The 11421-nt window shown below is 51.9% G+C and overlaps 1 protein-coding gene across 1 annotated transcript; it reads right to left on the reverse strand.

The window, feature by feature from the left end:
* Nucleotides 1–394: 394 nt before the first annotated feature.
* On the reverse strand, nt 395–9733 carry Fn3krp (fructosamine 3 kinase related protein). The gene is made up of 6 exons (XM_047547612.1): nt 9549–9733; nt 5745–5896; nt 4749–4840; nt 3681–3763; nt 1372–1494; nt 395–1118 (listed from the first exon to the last, which is right to left on the reverse strand). The coding sequence occupies exons 1-6, from the start codon at nt 9687–9689 to the stop codon at nt 780–782; spliced, it is 930 nt and encodes a 309-aa protein (XP_047403568.1). The 5' UTR covers nt 9690–9733; the 3' UTR covers nt 395–779.
* Between the last annotated feature and the right edge of the window lie 1688 nt (nt 9734–11421).

Consider the following 11421-nt stretch of genomic DNA (forward strand, 5'->3'; position numbering starts at 1 on the left):
AAGATTCCCGGGGTTCAGCACCACTTGTCGCTCCCGCCAGCAAGAACGACCCGGAGACGTGATGGGTGGCAAACTTCCCTATTAACAGCTGATTCTTCTTTTTATTTCTTCCCTTTCTGGGAAGTTATTGTCACTTATATAGGTTATATCAACTAATTAGAATATTCACGATATGTGGGGAAAAGATAGACGTATATGGGTATAACTTGAAGCACCTAAGAATCACGCAAGAATCATGCAGAGGCCTTGACCAATTACTGAGACTTCCTCAAGGTGAAGTTAGTTGTATACGTGCAGAATAGCAGTTTTTCAACTGCACTGGCAGCTTGCCAGGCGCCATCTTGGCCAGGCTCCACCTAGGGCCAGGGGTTCGTACGCAACCCCGACAGGTAAAGTGCTTGCCTTGCAAGCACAAGGCCATGGGTTCGATCCCTAGCAAGCTGGCTCCACGTCTGGACTAAGGTCTTAACACAACATGAAGCATCATCAGCTCAGAGGAAAGCAGGGAAGGACGGACAGGCATGCTGCTTCTGTCCCTGCATGCTCATGTGGTCACACATGGTTCCCTGCCTTTGGCCCAGCGCCCTCAGGCTTCAGAGGTCCCTGTTTTGGTCACTAGTGTGGCCGCATCAGTCATGATGTCTGGCCGAGTACAGCTTGAGGGCAACACCTTTCCTGCTATCACCCCTGTACAAGGCTTGGACATGGTGAGGAGGAGAACAAAGTCGCACACGTAAGGGGCCATGGAGAAAGGGGGCCCCCTCAGGAGGAAAGCCAGTTCACTTGATCAGATTCCGCATGATGTTCAGGGAGGACCCTCTGTACCCTGACCCAAAATGGTTCCAGTGGTTCAGGTAGTGGAAGAGCTGGTACAACTGCAGGCGCTGCTCAAATCCGGGGGCCTTGGGGATCTTGCTGTGGTAGGCAGAGTAAAAGGAGCCACTGAAGCCCCCAAACATGCCGGCTATCGCCAGCTCATACTCTGAGTGGCCGTAGAAAGAAGCTGGGTCAAAAATGATGGGCCCAGAGGAGTCTTCTGCTACATTCCCTCCCCAGAGGTCTCCATGGAGCAGGGCAGGGACGATCTCCAGGTTGCGGAACAGGTCAGGGATCTTCAGCTGCAGGGAGACAGAGCCTCAGCTGCGTGCAGAGGGATGCAGAGGTTTCCCTAAGGGCTGCTGCCCATCCCTGAGCAGCAGCACCACTAGACAGTGCCCAGCTTCAGGGGGTGAACAGGACACTGACGGGTGCCTGCTTCCTGTTCAGAACCAGACTCAGCAGGGCTGCACCTGCCTTGGCACCTGACGCTGGAGCCAAGTGGGACGTGTTGCTGTGGGATGCCTTTGGTCATGCAGCAAGGGCCCTGCTCACCTGCAGAGCAGACCAGAGCTCAAGTGCCTCCCGGTCCCCAGACTCCTTCTCCACCATGTCCATCTGGGGCTGAATGCGCTGCTGGGCATAGAACATGACCCAGTCCTTCTGCCAGTCATTCACCTGCACACATGAGAGCAAAGGAGAAAGCAAGTTCTTCAGAAAAGGCCACAAATGAAGGAGGCTCAAGAACCCAGAAGTACCCTGAAGTGGAAGGGGCTGCACACATGGCATGTGGAGAGGGTCTCACCTAGGGCTGAAGAGCCGAGGGGCGGTCAGGCAGCATGAGGACTCAGAGACAAGCTGAGACCTCAGGTCCTCTCCTAGGAGCAGCAGGAACAGGGGATGCAACAGGGTCCACTCTGTAGCCTTCCAAGACCAAAGACCACTGGAAGGTTTTCTTTAATTATAATTTTTTTTTTTTTTTTTTTTTTTTTTTTTTTGTGGTGCTGGGTATTGAACCCAGGGCCTTGTACATGTGAAGAAAGGACTCTACCAACGAGCTATGTACCCAACCCCTGAATAATTAGTCTTGAACACAGAGGCCAGAGCCAGCTGACCTTCCCTGATCCCACGGCTTGTTTCTAACCAGCTGTCCAGCCACAGATGACCCCTCTCCAGAGTGATAATAAGAAGTCACGTGGTGCCCTATGCAACAAGAGGACCCCCAAGAGAGGATGTCCAGGTGACAGGTGCTTGCTATTGGAGGGAGAAGAGACAGACACACAGGAGTACAGCACCACACAGAGCAGGACACACTGTGCAGAGCACCACAAACCTGGGCTCGCAGATGGACAGGTGCACCCAGGACAGAGCACCACACACAAACACGAGCACACACATGGGCACGTGCACCAGAACAGATCATCACAAACACGAGCACACACATGGGCAGGTGCACCCGGGACAGAGCATCACATACAAACGTGAGCACACACACGGACACATGCACCAGGACAGAGCGTCACACACAAACACGAGTACACACATGGGCACGTGCAATAGGACAGAGCATCACAAACACGAGTACACACACAGGCACGTGCACCAGAACAGAGCATCACATACAAACACGAGCACACACACGGACACATGCACCAGGACAGAGCATCACACACAAACACAAGTACACACATGGGCACGTGCAATAGGACAGAGCATCACAAACACGAGTACACACATGGGCATGTGCACCAGAACAGAGCATCACATACAAACATGAGCACACACACGGACACATGCACCAGGACAGAGCATCACACACAAACACGAGTACACACATGGGCATGTGCACCAGGACAGAGCATCACACACAAACACGAGCACACACATGGGCAGGTGCACCAGAACAGAGCATCACACACAAACACGAGTACACACATGGGCATGTGCACCAGGACAGAGCATCACACACAAACACGAGTACACACATGGGCATGTGCACCAGGACAGAGCATCACACACAAACACGAGCACACACATGGGCAGGTGCACCAGAACAGAGCATCACATACAAACACGAGCACATGCCCATGTGTGTGCACCAGGAGAGCACAACGTGCAAGAGCACCTGGGCGGGCGCATGCACACAGAAGCACTGAAGTTTCAGCTTCCTCAGTGCTCTCTCCCGAGGAGCCACACCTCCTATTCCCTAAAAGCAGAGCTGCCATCTTTTCTAACTCACATCTGCTGGGCTTCAGTAGAATGCCCACACTGAAGTCCCAGAGGAGTCGACCTTCATTGAAACACTGAAGGGTACAGTCCCTTGCCATTGTGCTGTCTCTGACAGGGGTCCCTGGGCATCCATAGGAACTGGATCCAGGAACCCCACACAAAATCCTTACATAGAATGGGCAGTGTTTGCATACCCCCCACACCCTCCACGTACCTGAAATCATCTTCAGACTACTACGTGACACAATACAAATGCTATGGAAATGGTGGCCATATTGCATTATTTAGAGAATAATGGCAAGAAAAACCAGTATGCATTTAGTACAGACACAAATCTTTTATTTTTTTTTTAATATATCAATCTGCAGTTGGTTGAATACATGGATGGAGAACCTGTGGATATGGATGGCTCAATGTATATTTAAAATAAAACATTTCATATGTTTCTAATTTTTACACAGTTGAAATCCCACATTCTAACTTACTGCTTCTCTGTGCTTACCTAGCACGTGAGGTGGGCAATCCCCATGCCAACCTCCTAGAAATCAGCAAAGAAAACAGAGTAAGCCTTGCAAACCCTGACAAGAAAGGAAGAAGGTGCTTCCCCCTGTGCCTGATATGACTATGCTGCTCACCTGGGGGAGGTATCCACAGCATGTCACCACATCAAACCCAAACTGGTCCACGAAGGGCCGTTCCATCTGCCCTCCTCCTTTCCCTTGCAAGAAAAGGAAAGAAAGAAAGACAACTGGTTCCCTTGCTCCCAGAGACCCCAGACTCTGCTCTGAGGTGCTTATGAATGACCTCAGCATGCCCCTCCCACCTCCTGTCCTCACCCAACAAACCAGGGTCCAGTGTCTGCTGACCCTCAGGTCACTCAGAACAGAGACTGGTTCCACAGATTTGATAACCAAGGACACGGACTGTCCCAGAAGCTGTACCAGAGGACACATGGGAAAGGGGACAACAGAATCCAAAAAAAGGGAAAAAAAGACAATACTCTTTGGAGAGTAAAAATCTACAGCATAATCCACCAGCAAAGGATATTTTCAGTGACCAATACAGTGCCATTTTTGATAACTACCATGCTTTAAAGAGTCCTCAACCCTGTGCAGCTCCTCAAATTCAAAGAGAACCCCAACAGCCTGAACTCTGTGTAGTCTGAGAGAAACAGGAAAGGCAGTCCACAGGGCTGGTCAGTAGACGTTCCAGGCAGGCAGGGGCAGGCTGAGGGGACCCGCTGGGGGGTGCTCACCAGAACGTTACGGGTTATATACTGCTTTCCTGCTGTCAGCTACTGCCCAGCAGAGTCAGCACACAGGCTAATCGTGGATTATCAACAGGCAGAAGTTGAAAACACTGGAAAATCCCCTTAGTGCTAACATGGCACTAAGCTCTAGATAGGTCAAATGTAAGAGGCATAGTTCCGACACTCAAGAGTGATTGCACTTGGAAGAAAAGATGCCGTGCCTGAAGGACTCACTCGGAAAGGCAGAGAGACTCTGCAAGTCTGTCTGTGGGGGAGTAAGAGGTAAAGTCCAGACCGCACCTGCTCCTTCAGCGACCACATGACACAGCACTGAACACACTCATGGTGCTCAAGCACTGCACTCATGCGGCATCAGCTCAGACTATTGTCCCCAGGCCCACATGGGCTGCATGTGCTCCTCTGGGCAGGGTTCCTCAGGGCCCCCCAGCCTTACCCACTGTGCCAGCCTCCTTCAGAAGCGTCTCCCCAAGTTTCTTGTTATCAAGGTGTAAATCTGCGAGCTGGGCTCCAAGTTTTGCAGCGTGACTGTGAAACCAAAAGGCAGCAAATAAACACACGACGTACAAACAGGAGACACATCTGTCTGAAAGGCCCAGGGCACAGGAAATAGGTCAAGCACTTACGGACAGAAAGCCCATTTTTGTCAAAGTTGGAGGTGAAGGGCTGAGACCTGTTGTTCTCTCCCAGCCTTGTCTACATCGCAGGGGCCCACTGCCACCCCACTCTGAGTCCTCCCTCTGGATTCGTGTTCCAGAGTACCCACCACTCATGCTGCAGAACCATCATGTGCGGCATCCTGGGTTCTTCATGTCACACTCCTCAAATCTGTGGCCCCGAGGACAAGCTACAGGGTCAAACAGGAACCACAAAGCCTTTCCTTTCCTTTCCTTTTTTTTTTGGCACTGACACTGGGGATTGAACCCAGAGACACTCAACCATTGAGCCACATCCCCAGCCCTATTTTGTATTTTATTTAGAGTCAGGCTCTCACTGAGTTGCTTAGAATCTCACTTTTGCTGAGGTTGGATTTGAACTTGCAATCCTCCTGCCTCAGCCTCCTGAGCCACTGAGATTACAGGTGTGTGCTACCATGCCCAGCTCCTTTTTATTTTCTATTTAGGGACAGGGTCTCAATGAGTTGCTTAGGCCTTGCTAAGTTGCTAAGGCTGACCTCAAACTTGTGATCCTCCTGCCTCGGCCTCCTGAATTGCTGAGATTACAGGTGTGCACCACCAAGCTTAGCTCAAGCCTTTGTTTGCTTTTTTAATATTTTTTTTAATTGTAGATGGACACAATGTCTTTATTTCATTTATTTATTTTTATGTGTGTGCCTCACATGTGCTAGGCAAGTGCTGTACCACTGAGCTCCAACCCCAGCCCCAGCCCTCAAGCCTTTGCTTTTAAGGAGAGGGGATGGTGTAAGACAGACCTGCTTAAATACCGCATGTCCAAATGCTCCATCACCAGCATACTCCCACTTCCAGGGGCATCGAGTACCTTGATGGGCTTGGGCACTTTCACGGTGCCTGTTTTCAGAATGGCAGTTAAACTTGACATCTCACCTTCAAACATCCTTCTGGCCTGTCAGAAAGACAATGGAGGATAGAAAGAGGAGAGAAAAGAGGCAGAGTAAGGTTACCCGGGAAAGGTTCCACATACACAGATTTTCTTCTAACATTCCAACTGCGAGCCATGGCTATGCTAGACCAAGGACTGTAGACATGGACGGTTTTTCCAAAGCCACATCAGCAGTGCTATGAATGCTCAAGTACAGGAAAGAAAAGGCTTGAACTTTCCAGTATTGGACCACAGACCTGTCCTGTGGCTGAACCCAAAAGCACCCGGGAGAAGAAAAGGAAGGCCACTCCTTCCCCTGAGCACCTGGTACAGAGGTGGACTGTGTACGTGGGTTCTTTCAACATCTGCTGCAGTATCTCAACCACAGTCTTGTTCCACAGAGAGGGTGCAGGCTCGTCTGTCCCCTTGGGGTAGGTGGCCAAGAACCTGGGGCTGCTTTCACCTAAACAGACCACCAAGTTCTACACTGCCTGCTGCCAGGTGATGGAAACACCTCGTCTTGACCATTTCCCTCCAAGTCCCTCAACTATAACCACCCTCCGCTGGGTCTCCCTGCTCACGATGGCAGTGATTCCTCTTCAAGGCAAAGCTGAGCCGGGATGCACCCCAGCCTGCAACCGCCTGGCTTCCTGCCCGCTCCCACCTTCACCTGGGGCAGGCACACCCACACACACTCCTGGGGCTCTGCCTCGGGTCTTCTTGCAGTGCCCTGGAGGTGCCCGCCTTCTGCAGCCTCAGAGCCCGCGTGATGCCACTCTGTGCAGCACGCCAGTCCCCCTCTTTTGCCATGTCAGTTTCTTCCTAGTCATCCTTCAGATTCCAACTTGACATCTGCTTCAATTGCCCAAAGAAATTTTCCCTAACTTCCCATTCTAGGTAATTCCTCCCCTTTAAAATACTCTCTTTTTATTTTAATTTTGAGACAGTGTCTCACTAAGTTGCTGAGGCTAGCCTCAAACTTGTGACCCTCCTGCCTCAAGTCACTGGTTTATGGGCATGTCCACCCACCTGCCCCATAAGGAAGAGTCACTGAAGCATATACAGGAAGGTGTGTGGTTCATCAGTGCCCAACTCAGTCACTTCCCAGGATACAACCACCGTCCAAAGCAAGAGTCCAGATAGCTCTGTGATCCAGAAACTCCTCTCTCTGCACCCCTGCCACCACCACCCACCCACCCGAGGCAGCCTCTGCCTGGACTTGTGCCATCACAGACTTATTTTGCCTGCTTGGTCATCTTACAGGCATGTAGTCCCTGGGGTCTGGCCTCTTTGTCTATGCTGCCCCCAATATGTGGCTACGGCAGCAGTCGGAGTTCATGCTCACTGCGCGCAGGGCTCCACTGTTGTGAACGTTTCAAAATGCAGTCACCCGTTCTACTGGGGAAGGACAACCAAGCTTCCACTCTGGGGCTATTAGAAGCAGTGCTGCCAGTCTACGTATTCTCATAGTTGCTAACTCTGTGATCTTGGGCAAGTTATTTAAGCTTTCTATGCCTCAGTTTCCTTATCTGAAAAGTGGGATTAATACTAAACTGCATTCGCTTGCTGCCATGATTAACTAAGTTAGCAGATAACACTGACTAGTCCATTCTCAACACTTCACCATCTTAGAGAGCCAAGTCACTGAGCAGGAAGAGCTGTGTCCCAGGGGGAACTTTCAGAGCATTCTCTTTAGGAGATAAAAGGGAAACAACCAGGCCCTGGCTACACTTACTAGGATACTGGTTGTGGAGACTAAGAGGTAGATTTTAAAAGATGCAAGGAAAGATAAAAGAGGGCCTGGGAACCCAGTTAGAGGTCAAGGCTCCTTCAGAGAAACATTACCTGCTACATGCCTAAAGTTCCTAATTAAAGCTAAGAAAATTGCTCCTTGTGAGCAGATCCAAGGTAAGATTAGGCATCCTGGCCTAGGGGACTAGGATGAAAATGGTTTTCAGTGAGTCTAGAAAAGATCCAAGGGAGGAGTATGAGGGAAAACCTATTACACAAGTATGCAAGGGGCAGATAAGAATAATCAAAAGGAAAAACAGCTGTGACTAAGTCAACTTCAGCAGAGGGCAAGAAAGAAAACAGAAGGGCAGCATGTGGTCTTAGGAGTCTGGAAGACTGTTTCGCCTCCAAGAAGGAAAAGCATAAAGGAGTCACGTTTCCAGCACAACCAGCGGGTGTTTATTCAATGGGCAGTACATCTGCATAACTCACACGCATGCGCCAGTGCAAGCTAGAAAGTCACATGTTTGAACTACCTACCAATGGACTTCAATGATGAAGCAAGAAAAGAACAGCCCAAACAAACAGCAGCAGAACAATTTTTAAAAAGCATCTCTGAGCCAGGCACAGTGGCACATGCCTGTAATGCCAGCAGCTTGGGAGGCTGAGGCAGGAGGATCACAAAGCCACCCTCAGCAATGGCCAGGCACTAAGCAACTCAGTGAGACCCTGTCCCTAAAATAAAAACACAAAAAGGGCTGGGGATGTGGCTCAGTGGTTGCGTGTCCCTGAGCTCAATCCTCAGTACCTCCTCCCACCAAAAAAAGGATCTTTGGGGCTGGGGATGAGGCTCAGTGAAAAAGCACAAGCCAAGGTCCTGGGTTCAATCCTCAGCATCACCAAGAAAATAAATAAAGGCAGCACCAAGTGTTTCCATTTTAACCACTTCCCATGTAATCAACACCAAGTTCTGAATGACTGCAAATGTCAGGGGAAGTGGGAATACGGAGACTTGAAGAAGATGGATCCCACATAAAACAGGACACACCGGCTGCAGAATGTGAAGAGGGAGGTGCTGCCAGGTAAGTATCAGTGCTTGGGGCAGACCTACCTAAGCTTATGTAGGAGTAGAGGCCAGGTCGGTCTCTGGAGACAGGGGCTGGGGGCTGATGTTGTGAGAACAAAAGTATTTCATCGTGAAACTATCCCACATTCTGGAAAGTAGGAATCCTTTCTGGGAAGAAAATGGAAATAACCCCAGAATGAATTCTTTATTTTCTTTTCAGGACAAGGGATTGAACCCAAGGACGCTAAACCACTGAGTCACATCCCCAGTCCTTTTTTATTTTTTTTAATTTTGAGACAGGGTATCCCTAAGTTGCTTAGGGCCTCACTAAGTTGCTGAGGCTGGCCTCGAACTTGTGGTTCTTCTGTCTCAGCTTCCAGAGTCTGCGGGGTTACAGGCATGAACCACCATGCCCAGCTCAGAAGGAATTCTAGGAACAGGTAGGAAGCACAGAGGGGGTGTGTGTGGGACCTCTAAGTCCCGCTCCAAAGCACCTTCGGTCCCCCTGAAAAGGCGCGCCGCATCCTGCTCACTCCCTAAAGGGCTGGGGCGACTCGCTTCAGCACCCGCGCAGGGCGGAGGCGGCCGTTCCACCGCGCCCAGAGGAGGGCCTTCCACCTCTGCAGCCTGACCAGGCTCCAGACAGACCTCCGCTCGTCCCAGACCCGCTCACCGCGTCTCCTGGAGAACAGCCGCAACCACGGCGGACCGCTGCGCCAGGACGCCAGGCATCGGACCCAGACCCTGCACCCGAACCGGGACGCAAGCCCGGGACGCGAGCCCGGCCCGGGACCCCGGCCGCGGCCCAGCCCGCACTGGAGCCCGGGGCCGGCCCGGGCCTCAAGCGCCACCCGCCGCGCCCGCCCCCGGGGCGCCTACCTCCGCCTTGGGGTTCACTTTCACAAACAGCCGTCCGACGTCCGTGTCGTAACTCTGGCCCTGGCTAATGCAGCCGCCTCCGGAGTGGCCCGCGGCCTTGACGCTGCGGCAGCCCAGCTCCCGCCGCAGCAGCTCCTCCATGGTGCCTGCCGCGCGCCGCCAGCCTCACCGCGATCCAAGCGCGCGCGACGGCGGCTGGGCGGAGCCGACGCGGGCCGCGCGCGGATTGGGTGACGGAAGGCCGGGGGCGGGACAGGGCCGCGAAGAGCCGGGCGGGGATTGGGCGAGTGAAGGGCAGGTCCGGGGCGGGGCCGGGAGCGAGCGGGCTCACGGGGATTGGGTGACAGCGTGGGGGGCGGGGCCAGGGGCGGAGGTCAGTCCCGCGCTGACCAGCTGCGCAGCTTGGACGCGCTCCGGGCGGCGCTGGCCCGCAGCTGCGCGGACTCAGACCCGGTTTGCACTGCCCCCAGCTCTGTCCGACCTGGCGCCGGAATGGGATGGTCAGAGAGGGTGGAAACAGCCGCCTCTGGTCCCGCAGGCGCTGCGTCAGCTGCCGAAGTGTGCTAGGCAGGCCGGGCTCTCAGAGGACTGGGGGTCTTGGTCTCTGCCTCTCCCTCCGTGAGGTACAGAGCGGCCCCATCTCCACCTGCCCTTGACCTTCCCACTGACTGGACCTCCCCCGTTCTGGGTACTGATGCTGCTTCACCCTGCTGGCCCCTGGGCTCCTCTGTCCCCTTGGCCTGACTGGCAATTCCAGAGCGGTGACAATGTGACCTCGACCAACAGAAACATCTGAAATGCCCTGGGAGGTTCTCTTAACTTTGGGGGTTGTGTTTTTGTTTTGCACGTGATTGTCTGATGCATGTGTGTCCAGACCTCCGTTCCTTAAGGGCAGGGTATTCTCTTCTTCCTTGTATAGGTCAGGGTTCTGCAGAGACACCAAACCAACAATATGTGTGTATAGGTATAAAGAAAAAGAGATTTACTTTGAGGAACTGTGGAAGTGCATCTGCAGCAATGAACTTGCAAGCTGGAGACCCAAGGAAGAGTTATAGTCTGAGTCCAAAGGTCATCTGCTGGCAGAATTCTTTCCCTCTCAGGAAGTTGAGTTCTGTTAAGACCTTCAAGTGATTAAGTGAGGCCCACCCATGTAATGGAGGGTAATCTGCTTTACTTCTAGTCTATTGATTTAAATGTTAATCTCATATGAAAAAAAAAGATACCTTCATAGAAATACACAGTCTGATGTTTGACCAAATAACTGAACACCATTGCCCACTCAAGTTGACACAGAATTAACAACCAGGAGTTGGGTTTGGTGGTGCACACCTGTAATCCCAGATTCAGGGGTCCAAGCAAGTTCAAGAGGAGAGCAAGCAAATTCAAGTTCAGCCCCAGCAATGTAGTGAGTCCTGGTCTCAAAGTAAAGAGAGCTGGGAACATAGCTGAGTGATAGAACACCCCTGTGGAACAGTAGTGGTAGAACAGTCCAGTACTGCAAAAAATAAAAATAAATGTAACCACCATGTTAGGTAGTAACTAGCCACGAGCAGTGACATGCAGGCAAGGTTACAAGTGTTCTTTGAATTACATGAGGGTCCTTCTTTAAACTACTTCCAAAGTAGATGACAAAGCAAAGGGTGGTAGTTAATTTGTAGAAAATAAACAGAAGCAGAGGGAGCTGATTGGGAAAGTGGGTCAAGAGGAAAGGATTAATGGGACCCACTCTTGACAGGGCACACTGAGGTCAACGTGGAGTTGGGAATCCTGGCTACACGTCTCCAATCGCCTGGGAGGGGAGGTTCCTTCAGTAGCACAGGCGCACTAAGGTGACTTCTGACCAGCTACTGACCCCAGTGCCCACATGGGCATG

The sequence above is a fragment of the Sciurus carolinensis genome, chromosome 3 (assembly GCF_902686445.1).
Source record: "Sciurus carolinensis chromosome 3, mSciCar1.2, whole genome shotgun sequence".
In the NCBI taxonomy this organism is placed as follows: domain Eukaryota; kingdom Metazoa; phylum Chordata; class Mammalia; order Rodentia; family Sciuridae; genus Sciurus; species Sciurus carolinensis.